Raw genomic sequence first — 20,911 nt, 5'->3', positions numbered from 1 at the left:
TTTAATTGGACTTAGTCACATATTTGTTCACTGACATGGCAGCCTGCAAAGCACAATGCCTCTCTGTTTTTCTCTGTTTGCTTTAAAAATTTTTTTTAAAATTTGAGCTCTAAAGCATGTTAGAGCTCCTCCTGCTGGATTTTTTAAAAAACAAAATAACTGGGACGATTAATAAATGGTAATTCTTTTTCTTCATATTTACCACCTGGGCTAATAGAAGTGACAGAAGCCTATCATGTGGTGCACTTAAAACTGACCTTTTAATTCATCAGATATTAAGGTCAGGCAGAAAGAAAATGTTGGCGCTACACAACTCATCTCTCAGTCTTCAAATTCCTCATACTCTTTTTTGTTGCTGTTGTTAAAAAAATAAAATAAAAGGAAAAGGAAAGGTTATTTTTCTATCAGTATTTCTAGTTACATAGTTACCCCAAGTCACATCCCCATGCTTGAAAGGTTCTTGCTCCCTCTCAGAAAGGGACAAAAAGTCTTTTCTATATTCCCAAAGCAGAAATGAATTGTGCAGTCATACAGAGATTCGAAGTGTTGCATTTTTCCTCCCTATCCTTTCTTCTTTTTCCTTCTTCCTCGTGATTTCCTCCTCCTTCTCAGAAGCGGACACTTGTCTCGCCCAGTAGCTAGTTCTCAGCACCTCCTTTCCTGCCTCCTCCTTCCCCTAAATGGTGGCAGTTGGCCTCTCCCTCTCCTGGCGCCTGAAGTGGGAGTGACGAGAAGGGTCAGAAAAAGGTTTACCCCATTCACCATCAGTGGGAGTAGGTTTCTACAGCACATAAGTTTCTGGAGGTCTCTTTAGGAATAAGAGAGAAAGGAGGGGGGATGGAAGGGAGATGGGAAGAAAGGAGGGAAGGAGGGAAGGAGCAGGAAAGGAGAAAAGGAGGAAACGAAGGAGTAAAGGAAAAAAAATCACTTGTAAATCTCTGTATAACCACTTCCTTTCTCTGCTTGCTTTCTCACACTGTATCCCTCTTGCCTTCTGCTTCTCTGCGTTTCTTTTAGCGCTTTCCTCCCCCAAGTTTATCTTCTCAATGATATAGTACAAAGGCCAAAATACTTAAAAGTTAATCTCGGAAAGTAATGCTTTTTAGAAATCATATTTTAATACAACTAAAAATCCTCTATGTTACCTGTTTCATGACTTTATTAGGACTTGGGACAAAACAAGTCATTTGGTATTTGTGATAAAGAATAAGACAACCCTTGATTTCTCAAACTTCAGTACTTTCTGGCTTTCTTTCCTCTGCACGTACCTTTCCTATTCCTGGAATGGTAGTCCCCTTAACTTTCTGTACTTTCCGGAAGTCCTTCCAACCTCCTAGCCTCCTTCCAACTCTAAGCTAGGACTCCAGATGTTTCTGAAACTCCTGAAGCAAAAATTTTAGCATAATCCTACTGTGGTCATAGTTAACTTGTCTCTCTCCATCTCAAAAAGAAACTTCTTCTGGGCAGTGACTGTCTTTATTTCTGTATCTCTACCTCTTAACACAGTACCTAGTACGTAAGTAGGGCTTACTGAGGGGATGAAGGAATATAAAATGAACTGACTTGCAAGCCTCAATCAAAATTTATTTTGGAACTAGCCCGATACTTATTTTAAAAACCAATTTAAACACACTTTCTGATTCTATTCTATTGAAAAGCTTGCCCGAGTGAATGTTGTAAAATTCTTTTTACAAATCATAAACTGAGGAGAGTTAATGTGGGTAAATCATCCTTTAAGCTGCTTTTTTGCCACAACCACAGAAGTGGGTATATTAGGCACCATACCTATGGGTGAAATCCAAGTCAGATATGTAGAACAATGTAAAGAAAGTGTGCCAAAGCAGATTATATTACCATTTATGTCACAGGCTAATTTATACAGGATATTACCTGTTTATATCGTCAAAAAATTGTGAACTATTTTTCTCCCTATGTTCTGATTTCAAATTCCATGAATTGATTCATATTTTCCCAATGACATACATTATAAAATCATGGGTTCATTTTCACAGGGGAAAGAAATGCTGGCTCTAATACACTACAAGAATCATATTAGAGAATTCCTTAAATCCTTTAAGTGGGCTCCAAGTTCTGTGTTCTTTCCAGCATCTACTGTAAACTATTCTTGGATAGTATTGGCTCATTCTCTTACTACAGCCAAAAATTCCAAAAATATGCTGAATAGCACCCTATAGTATTTCTTACAGTAAATTATAAAATATTATCTTCCATGTGGACAAAATCATGACTGTTACTGCATTTTTCTGACTTTCAATAAATGCCCAAAATAAGAAGTAGAGTGCAAATACGTGGCTGAAATTTAAAATGCAGTGTCCCAAAATTTGTTCTCTTAGAGCAGACATTCACAAGAAGAAGTAGGGGTCCTGCATCACAGCTGCCTTCCATTTTACCTAGAGGTGTGCTCCGACCTGATTTATCTTTGGGCCCATTCACACTGATTGATCTACCGCTTGGGACACTGCCCTCAGCAGGTGCTATGGAAAGCAAGAGATGTAGGAGTAATCTCGGTTCATAGAAGGTTTTGAATGTTGTTCAGATGATAAGACATGCATGCACATCTCAGACTTCAAAAAAAATGATGCAAGCATTAAATGATTCAAGAGGGTCATTGAGAAGTAAAGCATTTCAATTCCTGAAAACATAGAAAATGGTTCTTGCAGATAAAACCCTTCTTTTTTTTTTTTATCATAAATAAGTTTAAAAAGGGTAGGCAAGTTGATATCAGATTCTAGTGGCCCTTGGAAACCTGGGATGTATAACTCTCCCATGATCCTAGATGTATGTAAACTAAATTTTGAGACAGTTATATTTTAAACTTTCAATTATAATTTACAAGTAAAACTTGCAGTGTAAAAGAAGCTATTGCATATCCTTTTTATGCAAATAACTACCCTTTTAAGCAGATATCTTCTCTAAAAATGTCAGTCTTTGTATATCTTTTTGAAGGCTTTCTTTTAATTTGGGTCCACCTAACTACTTATGTTGGACTTCAATCCTACCCTCTCCAAAGATTAGAATTTGGAATGCACAGAGATGCTTACCTTCTATTTATTTTCATAAGCAAATACAAGCTTCCCTAAGCAAGTAGTAGTTATTCTGGCAATGACTAACAACAACGACAACAAACACTATAGTACAGTATCTTGGTCTTTATAACATAAGGCTAAAACTGCTTTCACCCGTGCTTAAGTCTAATTCCTAAAGGTATCAAAGTGTTTCTACAACCATTTCTTCATCCTTCTTAAGATTTCCAGCACTTTCTCTTTTTGTTTTTACTTTATCTGGCAAGTAAATTGAATTGCTAATAAAGCAAAGTAAAAATATTTTTTTTTTACTGAACAGTGGTTTCAAAGCATAGTCCCAGGACCAGCAGCATCTGGGAATTTGTTAGAAATATCCCACCACATTAGAAATGTTGTGTGGTACCCAGCAACTTGTGTTTTGACAAGGCTTCCAGGGAACTCTGATGCAAGGTCCAATTTGAGAACCACTGCCTAGAGCATATCAATCTAACTGCCCAATAGAAAGAATTCTGCACTGAAAGTCATGAGATCTTAGTGCAAGCATAGGAAAGGAAGAAGACTGAACTACATAGGCCCATTCTGGCTTACAACTTTACCAGTCAGATAATTCCTACTTCCCATCCTATGGAGAAATAAGGGCAGGGACAGAAAGACCAATCCATTTCACAAATCAGTATTATGCTAGCTGGAAGCAAGAAGCTAGAGGAAAGGTGGTTTTCACACCCACCCCACAAACTGATACACCAAAGCAGTTTGCCCTATTGAGGTCTCCCTTAACTCCTGTTAAAATGGGCCTCATATCATGAACACTCAGGACCAGCTAATCTAAAGAAGAGCAGATGAAATTTTAGTTCTTCTGTTCTTAAAAGACAATAAAATAAGGCAAGAAAACAATGATGCATTCTTCTCTCTTATCGGTAAAGCCAGTTTCTCTCCCGCAATGCCACCCACCCTGCATGAGCATTTGACTTTCTTACAAAATTTGTCATTGTCCACAATACTGCAAACAGTCCATCCCTGCAGCTACAAATACAGCTTCAAGTATTACTTCTTTCCCTTTGATTTGAAAGAAGAAACATGGCTCTTCTATGTAACCATAAACCGCCCACATACAACACAGTGTTTCAATAAACACTAAGTGATACAAGATGCTCCATTTCAATATAATGCCTTACTCAACGAAGCTCATCACTAAACAAAGCAACTGAGGAAAATTTGGTACAAAACAATAACTTTGCTTTCCCCAAAACAAACTGTCTTGTGAGGTGAATGTCTTTGGAAACTCTTTGAATGGTTAGGAACTGGACCAATGAAATGAACTTTAACAGTAAACTTTAAATGTTTTCTGGTGTTGAAGTTGGCAAACATCTTAGCATTGCATATTAAGAAAATTCACCCTGAATTGCTTTCTAGTACAGTTGTATATACAGATTTTTGTTGTTACTCTTTTAGAAAAAAATAAATAAAATGTTTATTTCTTCTGCAAGGGTTAGTGAGGAGCTATTTAGGATTTTTAATTACTAAGTACATATATGGTTTCCTTTAACTGAAACTAGGCATATTTCCAAGATATCATAGTTACTTTGAGAGAACATGAACATTTTATCTTTTATTATTTTAATTATTAATTCACCATCTAGCTATACACTGCCTATTAAATGCATGTCCCTAGGGACATCCTTAAAGAGCTCATAATGAATAAGTTATCCTGATTGACTGATTTATTTGGAAAAAAATACAATACTATGAACCACAGGCCATGCTAAGTTATGGGATATGGTAGTGAATAAAACTAACAATAGACCTGGCACATAGCAGAACCATATGTTCTCCTCATCTCCTGTCTTGACTTCTTTCTGCAATTGCCTACTACTGTTGTCCTCTTGTCCCAGCCACATGGTCCAAGGATTAAAGCAGATATTAATGAGAATTTACTGTGCCATAAGAGTACTTAAGTCTTTCTATTCTCTATCCATACCATTGAATTTTTCCCTTCAATCGCCATCATTTAAGTTCCAATTTCACTCATTATAGACCCACATTCCCTTACTTCCAAGTTTTACATGCAGCAGTTACAATCATGTTTGCCATCACTTTGACCACATTATTGTATTTTCAGACTTCCCAGAGTGTATTCTCAGACTCCGAATTACAAAATTTTGCCCCATTTTTCCACTTAAAATGGAGTACTATAATAAAGCTACTTGCAAATTTGTTTTATTCCACTCATCTTCCATTCTGAATAGATGCTGAGCTCTTTAAAGTTATGTAGCATGAGGCAGTCCACATATCAGATGCTCAATAAATAATCTATGCAATATATAACTGGAAGTCTTGACATAGATCATCTAGTCTGATTGTACAATTTGGCAACTGGAGCTAGAATCCACATTTTCTAACTTCAGATCCAGGACTCTTTATGTAAACATAGTATCTCAAACATAAGCTTCTGACAAATGCCTTAAAAGTGTAGCATCCTTGGCCTCACTAGACCTACTCACCTTGATCTAGCCTAAACTCTAGCCTGGCTAAACATCTTGTTTAGGCACTTTTCAGTCATTTCTTCATTTGTCCATTATTCAACAAATACTTAACCACTGCTTTCTAATCACATTGTACTAAATGCTGAATACACATAATAAATGCAAAATATGTGGTTTCTTTTCTCAAGGAATTTTGAATCTATTTGGAGGACAGTGGTAATAATCTAGTAAATAAATACATAATCACAAGTAGGGTTACGTGCTATGAGAGACACAAACATGAAGTAATAGAGGAAGGCAGAGGAAGTCAGGAAAACTATGGGATGGTCCAGAAGGACTGAAGAATAACAGTTAAGCCAAGAACAAAAGGATCAAGAGAAGTCAGTTTCATTCCTTTCTCTCTTGGCTACAAGGCTTTATCCAAACTATCATATATTCATGAAATGATTTCCAATCCATCATGCCATGCTGTATCCTACTTCTCACTGAATTTGTAGTCTAAAATCAACTTTTTATTTAATGAAATCACCTAATTAATTCCATTATCAAAACTTCTGGTAGAATTTCCCTCCTTAAAGTTCAAATTCTGGCCAGTTCTCTCCTCCCACCAGCCAACTGGTTAATTGCTAAGAATACATTTCCATAGGTTACATGATTATTTGTCAAACTCCCTGAGGGCAGGGGGCTTATTATTTGGTATTTATTCCAAATATCTACTAAAGAACTGAGCAGTTAGATACTTTAGAGTCACCAAGGATCTCAATCCTGCATGTCACTTTAGCTACTTTTTTTTTTTTTTTTGCCATGGCCATGATTTACTCACAAATATCCTTGTATTTGTAAGACCAATGGATATCACAAGCATTCATTAGTTATTTCTTGATTCTAGGAGGAACGTTCATTCATTCAGTTATCAAACATTCAGTGACTGAATGACAAGCAGTGAGCTAGATACTACAGTTACATGAAGATGATTAAGAGACAGCTCATTTCTAATCAGTGAAGATAACATATAAGCCTAATTAGAGTTCAGTGTGATGACTAATAATAGAGATTTATTGAGATGCTATACAAACAACTGTATCAGGAAGAGGGGAAGGCAGGTCAGGGAAGGCTTCACTGAAGTAAGTCTTGAACGATTAGTTAGTAGTCTCAGAAGATGACCAAAATGACATTGAGAATGTAATTGCATGTAACACCATGCTAAACACTGTATGAAACAAATTAAGTGGGTGTGACCTGTGGCCTTCAGAAACTTCATATCAAAGAAGAAAATTATGCAGATTCAAGATTCAGGACATCAGTTAAACATATATGGCCATTTTAAATGAAAATAAGGCTGGGTACCATGGCTCACACCTGTAATTCCAGTGCTTTGCACCTCCCCAAAGAAAGATTTCCTTTAAAGCCTCTTAAACATTTTTCAAGTGCATGAGGTAAAAGGAACTCTACTAATATCTATGAGTTTGTGCCTAAATAGTTAACATTTTCACCATTAATCAACAATGTCTCTTCTGCTTTGATTGTTCCTTGATCATGTAATTTAATTTTATAGTTCCATGATTTTTCAACATTTCATAATAACTTTCTTAAATTGTTCTAACTTCACTTCTTCATACCTGAGAAAGGACATTCAATTTGATCAATTTAGAGTTTCTAATACAGAAGAAAATTTTATGACTATAATTCCAGAAGGAGTCTTTCTGAAAAAATCAGTTGCAGAGTTTTATCAAAAAGAAACATTTCAATTTGTAGACTTTGTCAAATTCAAGGGGGTATAAAAATGACTACCCAAGATACCACATATGAAGTCAAGTACACAAATACACTAAAAAAACTTATTAATATATTTAGGAAATAAATGTATAAGCTTCAGGAATAAATAATATAATAATAAGTAATAAATAACATTACTTAGTAATGTAGAGACTCTCAAATACAGTAATATTTCATTATCTAAAGTATGTTTGCTCAGTAAACTCAGCTACCAGAAACATCATTACCAACTAGAAAGTGAGTAATACTACTATTACCAATACTAAAGTCTTTAAGACTCAAAACAGGAACTAGAGCTCCTGCAATTTAAATAGGCATTCACACTAAGCCTATTTACACTTGCTACAGAGAACTCTAAAGACTTGCTTTTCTGATTTTTAGTGCTCTACAAATTACAAGCATAATATAGAACAAATTGGAGAAAGTTATAAAGGCAATGAGAAGTGATAATTAATATCCTGAAAGAAAGAAAAAGAAAAGGAAAATTATATGTGAGAAATAAAAATTCAAAAGCCATCATTGTCTGAAACAATATACCTTATTAGTTCCTGAGTTCATTCTATGTAATTATTATATTCTATTGGCTAAGATATGTGCAGTATGTTTCTGATGGCTTTCAAATAGTTTCATATTTCTTATTAGTATTGGAAGGAATGACTTCAGTTTTGAGAAAGATTTGCATATGAAAAAAGACATAATTTTCATTAAAACTACTAGATAAATGAAAGGTGACAATGTTAAAATCATTACAGATTGTAACCACTTCTGCTGGCCTGTATGTGCATGAGCATGTGTGTAATGACTCTTTCTCAGTGTCCTTGGAACAATGTTCTGCTAGATATTCTACTTGTTTCTTTACCTTTCTCTTTCTCTCTTTCTAGCCGGAGACCACCCCCATCACCAACTCGTCCCACTATAATCCGCCCACTAGAATCCTCCCTGTTAGACTAAACGAAGTGTCTGGCATGGCAATTAATCACTAATGAATTATGCGAAAGCAACATATTTGATAACCGTTGCAGTAAATCATGAGTAGTCATGTGTGGACATACATCAGTAGGCAAGTAACCAGTTTTACTAATGCATTCATCACTCATCTTCATTGCTCATGGTATGTCAAACCTTTGGGGTTTGACTCGAAAACTGCTAACCTTTAGAGGCTTTATATGTTGTACTGACCAAGGTAGGTTTGTATAGCAGCCCTATACTTTGGGGATCATTTGCCTACCATGGCATATATCTGAAATTGCTTTGGACAAGTTTTCTAGGCTATCTACCAGGTAGCTCATTAAATATAATTCTTCAGATATGAGATAGTGGGCTTAGACCTAAGCCATACATATTTCTTTTCCCACATTCTGTTTAGGATGACAGTAATTCTGTTGTCTACCATTAATGCTACTACCTACTCCATAATTGCCTATTTAGCTCCTCTTTTCTTCCTTTTTATTTCATAAGACTGCTAGGAAGTGATTTTTTAAAATTAGGACTCCTTAAGAATAAACTTTTCCAGAAGCACGAGGTAGTTTGCAAAGGAAAAGTCTGCACTGTTTGCTCTAAAGAGCTTCTCCTCATTCCAGTGTGTTTTGCTTCATGCTAGAAGCATATGCAACAGTGAATAAAAGCTTCTTTTTTTGTTAATCAGTCAATAAATTTGGCTAATTAGTTTCAGAGTTCAAGGAAGAAGCAAAATATCACATCTCTAGAAGTGTTGGGAAAAATATAATTTCTTTCTTTACTTATATTCACCTCATGGTAGGTTATACTGAAGGCTGACATGGAGAATGTTTACTTTTCTATTTGCTCTAATTTTTGGCATAGCTAACTACACTTTGATACTAACTCCAGTTTTACTATTATTATTTTGGTTGGAGAAAAAAAATTCACTCTTCACGTGCTAATTTGTAATCTTGTTATGTAAGAATTTATCCTACCTTTGAAACAGGTTCAGTGTAACTTTATATCCATTCTAGGCTTTCTTAATAAATCTTGAGGCTATGGGATAATCACATTTAAAGAATGGTTCCTGAAATGAAGTCAGTAGAAATGACATGGGATAAGAGCAGAGCTCACACTTTTACAGTTGTAGTATTTCAAAGTCCCTATCCAGGTCACTCCAGAAAAGGGTATTGAAATGTTGAAATCTACAGCAAATTTGCAATTTCTTAAGATTTCTAAAATTTACCAGAACGCTTTAGCCTGGGGGTTAATAGTTCAGTCTTGAGGCTAAGTTTTGGACTACCTAGGACCAGATGATTCACATGTAGGAAACAGCCAGAAGCCAACTGGAATTTTGTGTGCTAACTGTTCCCAGACAGCAGAGCAAGTATTCACTGAGTAGGGGTGTCCCATGACACTATTTCATATTCTACAGAAGTAAATCAGGTTTCACCAACTGAAATGTCTCCCTTTGAAAGTAGCAAACATGATTTGTATGTTAACTTAACTTTAATTTCCTGTGTAGTTTATACCCAGAGCAGATACCCATAAAGTATAAAGTAAAAACTTTTAACCATTATTAAAAAGAGAACTTGCCATGTTGAGTGCCATTGTATTGAAATTATTCTAAAGGCTTACAGCTAGCCCATTTATAATTGGTAAAAATCAGAAAATACAAGATTTACATAAAGGTCATTTCGACTTTTAAGGTTACCAGTGATTGTATAAAAACATCACAATCCTAAATCCTCTCGTATCTCACCCCAAACCCCAAACTGGGGGGAAAAAAGTTAACTCTCTGTGAATGGAACCAATGTGCAAGATACATACTGCATTTTTAAAATAGTGTCTCAGCTAAATGGAAAACTGTTAAGCAAACATCCATAGTAAAACAAATAATCTTCAGTGAGATCTTTTTATAAAACTTCTTGTTTTTAGGATTCCCTTTGCTTCTTCCTTTGAATTCTCTAAAATAGGCAGCTAACGGATTATATACTTCAGGGTTTGGCTTTGTGCTAAATGTGGTTTTGTGTTTTGCTGTATTTCAAAATTTTCCTTCTGTTAAAGGAAAATATTATGAATAACCACTGGTGTGTTCTTAGATCAGCACAAACCATGTCAAAAATAATTGGAGATTTTTTTTCAAATTTTCTTTCCACTGATCTTAGGCAGTAATAAACAATGGCATTTGTCATCTTTGGCACTTGCTTTTAGATTATAGTCCCACAGTTGCATTTCCCCAATTGTCTACCTTTGTGGGTACATTTTTGTTCTTTACTCCTAAGTTATTTCTAACAGAACCCAGCCTACCCTAGAATTTCAGCAGTGACATTGGAGAATATTTTTAATTTGCTGCAGTACTATATCATATTATTAGTATGAATCTCATTTCCCAATGGGTTTGTATTCTGCTAAAAGGAGATGCCAATGTTGAATGAAGTCTGAAACTCTAGGATGTGCATAGTTTGACGTACAGCATGCACACCAGGCCTTAAGATGGGAATGTAGCTTAATGAGCTTTCTGTTTCCCATACCATTTCTAATCTTTGGTGTAATTTCCTCTTAACTGATTGCTCTGATATTGTAAACACAATAGATGTAGCTCTATCATGTCTAGCATAATTTTAAAAATCAGTGTTTTTAGGATTTGGGAAAATAAACTGTAAATGTTTATTTGATAGGTAAATATAGTTTTATTGTCACATGCTAAATCTTGCATGCATATTGACTAATTGGAATAACCATTTACTCAATTATGGACAGATTATTGAAATAGTATTGATTTAGAACAAGTATATTGCATTTCTAAAAAACATCTACCAAGGTTACTCGTCTGAATATTGCTTTTAGCCATGTTTTATAACATAGACGAGCAGTAGGGTCTGTTTATTAGCAAATTTCCTATTTGTTCCAATACAAACTCACTTTATTCTAAAGTATATTAATGAAACCAGTTCCTGTGATATAACTATAAGCTTTCTGGACTTAGAATTAAAAATTGGTCACATAGATTAATTTTGTGACTTTTTAGTATAGACTGTAGCCATAATTCTCAAATATGAAATGGGACCTAATACCAGTATGTGATAAATGTTGATGTTTTCTGTGTACAAACACATTTTCTATGCATGTGTCTCTGTGTATATGGTATATACCTAGTAAGTATGTTTCTGTATGTGTATTTTATGTCCATTTGAATAGGTAGGTTCTAAAAATACTCGTTAAAATGCCACAAGCATGAGTGTGATTGTATGTGCATTGTGTGTATATATATAAATATATGTATATGTATGGTTGTAAATATCTACGTATACATGTACTTAGTATGTGTGGTATCAGGATATTTTTTAAACTGTGATAATACAACAGATAGCTTTGGATGATCTGCCATAACATGTGGTAACAACAGTTCATTTCTCATAACATATATGAGGTATACAAAATTTTCTAACTCCAGATTGTAGTCATTTTGAGAGGTACAAAGCTCATAATTACCATGACAACATGGTAATGTCCATAGACATTTGTATCTGAGTCCACAGCACTTCTGTCTAAGAAGGAATTACCTTTGACAATATTTTTGGGTAAGAAGTGAAACCTCTGGAGACCTATCTTTAAGATCTCTAATTGGAATTATAAATTAGTTTTGGATTGCTGAGCTGAATCTTAAAAGGCTAAGTTGATATACATAGACATTTTTCCTCCATGGTAGAAGTAAAAAAAAAAAAAAAGGGACATAGCAACATTAAAGTAGTGGATTTTTCTGAGTAAATTTGCTGAAAATATAAGGGAGAAGCTATCTAATACCTTGGAGGTAGGTCTCCACTTTCTCAGGTAAACATTTTTCATTTGGCAAATGGCATAATTATTTGAAAGTGACAGGAATCTCCTCAGAATGAAGAATAAAGCCTAATAATAGGTCTCTAACTAACTGTTGAACTCATGAAAGAAGATAGTGTATGAGACTTAAGCCATGAGTTTTGTATCATTTCAATTAGAAGACTACTAGCTGCGAGCTCAGAGTTTAATGTAAATAAATCTAGATGATTTTGGAGAAATGATTATTAGTTCACCAGATCACTCATTATACATTCTAAAAAGCTCAAATGAGTCTTCTAGATACTCCTACTCATCCTGTCTAATTGGTATGTTTAAAATCATGTGGTACTGTGTAGGTGAAACTTTAAGAATATTTTTGAAGCATATGTAATATATGCACTGCTATTTGTGTGTGTGTGTGTGTGTGTGTCTTTGTATATACGTAAGAGTGTGTGTATGTGTGAGAGCAAGAGAGAGAAAACTCAAAGAGGAGTGTTTGTCTTAAGACCTGTTCATACTGGTATATTGGTGAGACTTCTCACCTCTGGTTGGAGGTTTCACACATGGCTCAACTCATTAATCTCTTTTTAATTTTTACTCTTGAATTCCTTAAACTTCGATCATTATGAAATGTTTCAAAATTATGACAAAAATTACTCTGTCTAACCTCTTGCCTTGTCTGCTACCAGTTTGTTAAAAATTATTCCCCCCAACCAGTAATTCCACCACTACTACTTGATTTGTGTTATATTTCCTATGTACAGCCTTTGTCTTGCTTGCTTATCTATTTTTACTTTCCCTTTTTTGGGTCAAATTTTTCTTTTGCTTTGTTTAAAGAAGGAATATACAGAAGTAAAATCTTGTCTTCTCTGATGATTCTTTAATTAACATGAGCCGGATACTTTCCACTGTCTTCTTGGCACTTTCAGAATTTCTTAATGCTGATATATGGACTCTTAGAATGGAATTTTTGAAGAAAAATCTCAAAGCCTGTATCATTCTTGAAGGTCACATGTACCTATTGTGAAAATGTGAAGCTGTATTTCTGAAGCTGAAATAAATTATAACATTTGAAGGACCCCTTTTCCTCATTCTTGTATATATTTGAGTCATGTCTATGCCTTTCAGTAATACCTGAGACTTCTTCTAAATATTTATAGCTCTTTTGATTAAATTGTCCCAGAGTTACCAAAGTAAAGAATGATAGCATTTTGCATTTCTGTCATTAATGTGGAGAAAGATGGGATTTTTAAAGGGAACAAATTGGATAAATCAAACGCAGGAGAGTGGGAGACATTGTGTTTCTGATGTGATGTCATTATTGGAATCGATTGACGAACACAAACCTTAGCAGGAGGGTATGATGTGACAGTTACCAAGAAGCACCATTACAGTTTGCTGTTGAAAATGAAGCATGTATTTTAAAAATTCTGGGAAGTGGAAGGAGGAAAGATGCTGTGCCCAAATGTTAGGTCCACAGAAGGCATTTCTTATAGCAAATATTTGAGCTCCTGACCCAACAATTAGCCTCTGTTATTTGTTCACTGGGCATAGACAGGAGAATTTGCCCCTTTCAGTTTCCCCAGTTTTTTGTTTGTTTTTGAGACGGAGTCTTGCTCTCTCCCAGGCTGAAGTGCAGTGGCACTATCTCAGCTCACTGCAAGCTCCGCCTCCTGGGTTCATGCCATTCTCCTGCCTCAGCCTCCCAAGGAGCTGGGACTACAGGCGCGCACCACAACACCCGGCTAAATTTTTTTGTAATTTAGTAGAGACGGGGTTTCCCCATGTTAGCCAGGATGGTCTTGATCTCTTGACCTCGTGATCCGCCCGCCTCGGCTTCCCAAAGTGCTAGGATTACAGATGTGAGCCACCGCACCTGGCCCAGTTTCCCCAGTTTTAAGAGAATGTATTCAGAAAATGAAAGAATGACACAACTTTGTCCTAATTTTGAGTTTCCAGAGAATAGAGGAAGACTCTCTATTACAAGAGTTTTGATGACAAGTCCCTTATCAATTGACATATTCCCAGATTGTGCCATCTAAATGCAGAAGACAAGAAGGGGATAAGAGGAGAGAGATGTTGGTTTATTTTCTTTCTGCAATTAGGGCATGCTCATTGTGAAAAGATGAACTGGACAGATTGTTGTGTTAATTTACTCTTTCCTGTGGAATTTCTTTCTCATATCTATACGCTTTCCATGAGTGGAACATCTATCTATACCTTCAAAGGAAGCTTCTTACTGGAAGAAAGATTCCGGATGCGAATCATGCTGTATACTTGTGTTGTTTGTTTGTTTTAACTGCATGATTTTGAAGTATGTTAATCATATATTCAGAATAGTTTCTAAAGGTAATTTCCAAAAACAAAGAAACTTATTGTAACTATTTGGCAATTTTCCATTTGTGTTTTAAATAGCTCTGGCATTGGTGTAAACATATGCTCAAACTGTTTCCAAGATTTTTGTTTTTCTGATGGGAACTTTAAATTTCATATTGAGAAACGTGTTTGGTATTTGGTTTAGACTGACCTCAAACTTTGCTTCCAAGCACTTCAACACACACCTGGCATAGCCACTTTTCAGACCTAGTATGTTACTAGTATTATTTTACATTATGGCAGCCTAATAATTAGAATACATACAAGAGATATTGGCTAAATCTACAAACAATTCAAAATTTCTCAAAGTGCATCCATGAAATCTTAATAAGTTTTACATACACATACACCAAGGGTTTTTTGGCCAAATATGCTTGAGAAATAATGACTAAAAATCAAATGTTTCTTTATTGAAAGACTTCACAGAAGCCTTAAAATCGGACTGCATTGTGAATCTCCAAGAGATGAGTAATGTCTACATATTTCTCAGACTTATTTGACCATAGAACATCTCACAGAACTAGTGTCCTGAGGCACAGGCCTTAGGAAACTGCTTCAGTGGCTTTAAGCCAGAGGAAAAGACATTGAGTGTGATTTCCTCAGTACAGACTCTCACTAACAAAAAGTTGGATGATAAAATCAAATGTACTACTCAGGAGGCTGAGGCAGGAGGATCAGTTCAGCCCAAGAGTTTGAGACTGGACTGGCAACACGGCAAGACCTTGTCTCTAAAAAAAAAAAAAAAAAACGTTGTTTGTTTTAATTAGCTGGACATGGTAGCTCATGCCTGTAGTTCCAGCTACCGGGGAGGCTGAGGCAGGAGGATCACTTGAGCCCTAGAGTTTGAGACTGCAGTGAACTGTGATCGTGCCACTGCATTCTAGCCTGAGGAGCGGAATGGGACCCCCACCATCTCTTAAAAAAGAAAATGACCAAATGTAAGAGCAACAAGAGCTCTCAACTAAGGGCAATTCATCTGGAGCGCTGGTACTTTGTCAAAGGAGTATCTGACTCTTAAGGAGGAAAGTCACATTGGAACAGGTGGCACAAAAGCAGTTTAGAGACATATATGCATTGAGTCTTAATGAGACTTACGTAGGATTCAGATAATTTTATACCTTACCTTTTCTCTATGATGCTCCAAAAAAGGGATTCTTCAAATTACCTCCATGAGATTATTGTGAAGGAAGGGATCCAGGTTGATTTAAGATTAATCATCAGAGAAGAATGTTGAAGAATACCTATTCCTATTGCCTTTCTTTCCTCCTTTTCCCAAGCCTTCAGGCTCACTCACTGCTCTGGGTTATTAACTTACCTAAATGATGGGCAAAGAAAGCAAACAGAGCATTTTTTGTCAGTTTTTTTTTTTTTTTGAGACAGAGTCTCACTCTGTTGCCCAGGCTGCAATGCAGTGGTGTGCTCTTGGCTCACTGCAACCTCTGCCTCCCAAGTTCAAGTGATTCTCATGCCTCAGCCTCCCCAGTAGCTAGGATTACAGGCGTGTGCCATCATGCCTGGCTAATTTTTGCATTTTTAGTAGAGACGGCATTTCACCACGCTGGCCAGGCTGGTCTCAAACTCCTGACCTCAAGTGATCCGCCCACCTCAGCTTCCCAAAGTGCTGGGATTACAGGCATGAGCCACTGCACCTGGCCTTTTTTGTGAGATTTTAACAGGAAAGAAAAAAGCTATAAGGAAGACCTCCTCAGAGATCTGGCCAGAGGAATGTCACCATAAGACCAAATTGCAGCGTTGACATAGAGCCAAAAGAATGTGGGTAATTCATCATTCTTGTTAATAATTGGGGCTTTTATATATAAATTACACCCATGTCCCAGATACAGCTTTTCCAATCTCCTTTACCTGTTTTGGCCAAAACATGCTGCTTTGAAGTTATTTTTCAGAATGCTTAAGAAAATATAACCTGAAATTATAGTCTTGATTAGGTAAATTTGCTTATATGTTGAATACTAGGATGGTGAGTTTAAGAATTTGTTAGCAACTCAGTATTCCAATTTAGTACGGCAACTTTCATATGGGAGTGGCAATTGTATGAGGTACCTTTGTAGCTCTACATATAAAAAGCCCAAATATTTGCAGCACTTGCCTTTAAGCATTTCGGCACTGTATAAGTAATATAAAAATTATGCAAAAGAAAGAGCAAAAACCCCAACTGCCCATATCCTCAAAAGAACTAATTTTGACCCAGTAAATGGTATCATCAACAACAATGCTTTTTCACCAATGACAGGAAGGGTAGATACAGTAAAGTGAAGATGAAAAGAAAAAGCTGTCTGAGGATATAAACGTCACCCGGATGTTTCAAGCAAACATTCTAGCTGTCAGTGGAATATATTCCAAGACATAAAGTTTCTGATCCTGTTTCTGGATCAGAACACCAAACTAGCTCAAACAGAAAAGTGTTTTGGCATATGCTAACAGAATGTCGCTTCAGCACTGTGGACTTGCTGTTCAGTTTAATGGCCCACCTCCCCACCCTGCTGAGGTAATTAAAGTGTTCTAAAGCCCCTTCAGAACTCGAAAATAGTTTCTGTTTTCTGGGCAGGTGATAAATCTCATTGAGCTCGACAGAAATTTAATTACACTTTCTTCATGAAAACACCAGGGATACCCATTACCTGGATCTCTAAAGCTAAAGCCTTGCAGACCCCCTAGCCCCTGCCCCGGCCCTGGAGTTGAAAGGTTAGGTACCAATAACAAGTTCTCCATCATTTAAATAGATGGGAGGCCTCTTTAGTGTAGTCAGCTTAAACTGGACTGAAGAAAAATTGATATTGGACTTTGGGGAAGGTAAGATCATTTTTTACCACTGCCCAGAAATAGACCAGTCAGTTTGGCTCCACTAACATCTCATAGAAAATGAAAAACAAGTTTTTCTGTTTTTGTTTTTTTTTTTATAGACTTCATTGCTCCACTCACTGAAGTGTAACAAGAATAAGATGGAAGTGAGTATGTTGTTGAACACCTGGATAAGAAGTCAAAGAGAGTAGGGTCTTGAGATAATCTCACCATTCTACAGCTTGCTATAATGTTGAGTTCATTAATGGTTTGGTTAGAAAGGGGAAATTAAAGTGTATACTTCTGCCAGAAACCAGAGGGAAAGCTTTATTTGGCCTGCTGTTTTCCTACTTACAAAGCTGTTCATTGCAATGTAGAGTTTACTATATTTTCTCTAGCTGCAAATCATCTCCCTGCTGAACACAAGAAAGGCTGATGTCAAATGAAGCACAACTTGGACCCTCATTTCATTATCCATAGGTCTGATGAAATGCAAGCCAGCCTAGGGAAATGGAGAAAGATCCAGCAGACCAGATTTCATTTACCTTGGGCCCACTTCAGAATAAATCACAATTACAGTTATACCTAGCTCTTAGACAGAGGGAAATCCTAGAAAATCCTGGGGTTGCCATGGACCAGACCTTGCCTCCTAGTTTCCCTAGGCCTGAATCCAGGCTATTACACACCAGGACTACTCACCTGAAGCAAATTCTTATTTACAAATCCTTTTTTTCTGAGATCAACCTCTGGCATTCTCTGCATTGTGATTACGTTGCTCCTTTGATCCCTTGACACCTTCTAATTTACCTCACTTAAAAAAAAAAAAATTAACCTGCCATTGGCTACATCGACTCCCTCTCCCCCTATGGAGATTTCACAACATTCACTGAAATCTTTGGAAATAACTGAGTGTCACAAAATCAGGGTTTAAAATCAAATATACAAGTTATAAAGGTATTTGGCTCGGGGACTAGTCCCAGTTCTCCTGAATAAGAGTGCATGGATTTATCATTCCATGGTGCAAAATAAGAAGCTTTTTGAGTAAGCTCAAATGGCTCATACCTAGAACATTGCTAGTAGCCAGGAAAAGTCCTGGGAACTGCTAACTTAGCCATGTGATGTCCCTTCATTTCCTTTGCATGTCTGCATGTTTTTGTGTGTGATTTGAATTTGACTTTTGTGAGCTATTTTTGCATGCTATTATTTGGGTTTATTTTATAATTTAAACATTGTTTTCTTCCTCTGCACCTGTGTCTTTCTTTTTGTTGTTTTGTTTTGTTTTTACTAGGCGACCCCCTCCTGCAGTTCCAGGACGGCCATCCTAACCCCCATCATTCATCTCCTTTTGTTTCCAACATGTCTATCCGTGGTATTTAAAAGCTTTTCATTTGCACTATATGTCGTATGTACATAAAAACTTTTATTTTTCATCCATGTCTATAATAAAAACAAAGTTTATTCTATATAAAAAATGAAGTGTGTTCTGTTTCTTTCTAAATTTAAAAAAGAATTTGTTTCAACTAAAACAAGGTAAGGTGAATATATTATGTGTTCCTCTAAGGAGGTTAATTCAAAAGTTCTTAAAGCATTGTGATTTAAGATGGTCTTTGGTAGAGACTAATAATCTACCTTAAAGTGAAATTTCTGTCCAATAGAAGAAAAAGAAAAAGAAAATTTATGGATGTCTAGAAAAAACACAGAAGACTAAATAATTCCAATCCACCTCCAGGAATCCCATTTTTACTTATTATCGCACCAAAATATTTTTTCCTATTTTTATTGTTTTTCTAAACACTTTTATAGGAGATAAAATGTAAGATCATAGAAGAAACTGTAGAGCTAAAACACATAAACCTCATAAATCCTATATGGCAAATTCAAGGGAGAAAAACCACATCATTCAGAATAAAAGTACAAGGCAAGGAAATGTTGCCACCTTGAGAAAAAAGACTCTTCATGATGTCAGTAAAGCACTAGAAAAATGGAGTCCATATAAGTTTGAAGGAAAAGGGAACTTTTTATTCCTCTATCCTCAAATGGTAATTCTAACACTAAAATTTTAATCTATAATTTTTTAACAAGCATCCCAAAGACGTATCCAAATAAAATGTTTATTACTTAGGTAATATAGTACATTCCACCAAATATGTGATCTGAAGCCTTCCCAAAGGTTTAAGATTTAATTCAGAATTTTATTTTTTGAAAATTTATGTGGCCTAAAATAGAACTTGAAAGTAGTCCTTCTCAAATGAGATCACTTCTGAATGTGCTCCCCTTCAGCATATTAAGATGATAGAAAACTACACGACAGGAGAGTCAAAAAAATCATTAATCAGTTCTACTTACTTCACATCTGACCTAGGCAAGCCCTGGCAAAGGAGGTATTTGGAAGATGTGGGTAGGAACCCCCAGTTGTAAAAGGGAGAGTCCTCATTAGTAATGCTCTTTCTTTGGACCACAAATTTTTTTAAGGACTGAGTTCTCCACTCAAAAATGAAAAATCAGTTTCTTGGTTTAAAATGTTCATATGGCATGTTACAATATTTTAATTGTATCCCCGGTCCAGTGACTCCCATTTAAAATCACTGATAACTAAGAAAGTTCAAAGGCTCCAAACCAAGGCATCAACTGAAGCTCATGTATAGCAGGAAGGAGGTGACTTGATGCAAAATAGCACACAGCATGCAGTCTTTTGTGCTTTCCTTCCCCTCCAATCCAGGCATTTGATTTTTAAATCAATATTCTTAGTGGATAGCATTCTTCATCCCAATAGACAAAAATGTACCCAGATGATTTCATACCACCTCCCCAGATAAAAACCAAAGTTGTCAAAGAGAAGGTTTTCTTCAATTCATTTTTTAAAAGTGTTTGGTACTTTTCCACTTAGTCTTAAACATGGACTTATTTTTATATGCAGTGTTACACAGTTTAGATGTATAAAACTTAAACTGACCTGAGGAACGATGAGAAGGAAAAACTCCAGTCATAACAGAATGAAATGACAACCTTACTCAGTTTTCCTTAACAAAGAAGTGTGTTCCCTTCCTTACATTCCACAGGAAGAAAAAAGAGGGCAGGGGAAAGGGATGGGGGCAGCTTGGGGTAAAATTAAATTATGCTAAGATTTGTTAATATGTATTTAGTAAATAGTATTTCTATGTTTCATAATCTACCCTTCCCCAACTCTTCTTACCTCCACCTCCACCCTGCTATGTTTAATAGAGTTGAAAAATTACTCCCTTTTTCAGAGTTGGTCATAACTCAGGATAGTCAGGAAGAGCCAAACTATTATGCCTTTAGTAAATATAATATTTCTTATATATTTTAATTCCTTTATTTATGCATCAAACATTTGTTGAATTCATGATAATATCCTGGACCCTGGGAATACCAGAGAAGTAACAGAATAAAAGTAGCTTACAAAATAGCTAAATAAGCAATTACAATGTAGTGCTACAATAAGAGAAAAGTTTGGTTGTCTTTCCAGGGAGAACTGTTCTAACTTCAGTACTGAAGCAGCTGTCTGAGTTTTAGTATCCTGTTATCAACTTTACCCAACACATGCTAATGTTCCAGAACATTGTGATTTTGACTTCTAACAAAGAAAGGAATACTAGAACTCATTTCAGCCAATCAGAAACTGAACTTTTCATTCTGAATGGAATTATATGATTC

The 20,911-nt window shown here is 36.0% G+C and overlaps 1 protein-coding gene across 6 annotated transcripts in view; it reads left to right on the top strand.

Moving 5' to 3' along the window:
- The window catches only part of DNM3 (dynamin 3), a 600,443-nt gene extending 581,735 nt beyond the window's left edge, over window positions 1–18,708 (top strand). For 4 of the 6 annotated variants that reach the window (XM_003258880.3, XM_003258881.3, XM_004089815.3 and 1 more), the window contains one exon: window positions 8,185–13,139. In XM_003258880.3, the coding sequence (XP_003258928.1) occupies window positions 8,185–8,254 (70 nt within the window). In that variant the 3' untranslated portion in view covers window positions 8,255–13,139. Of the gene's footprint in view, window positions 1–8,184; window positions 13,140–18,524 lie in introns of those variants that run through there. The other 2 variants (XM_012511535.2, XM_030823969.1) reach the window with 1 other exon arrangement.
- The last annotated feature ends 2,203 nt before the right edge of the window (window positions 18,709–20,911 follow it).

The sequence above is a fragment of the Nomascus leucogenys genome, chromosome 12 (genome assembly GCF_006542625.1).
Source record: "Nomascus leucogenys isolate Asia chromosome 12, Asia_NLE_v1, whole genome shotgun sequence".
NCBI lineage: Eukaryota > Metazoa > Chordata > Mammalia > Primates > Hylobatidae > Nomascus > Nomascus leucogenys.
Note: the sequence above shows the minus strand (reverse complement) of the source record. Positions and strands in the feature narration are given on the sequence as shown.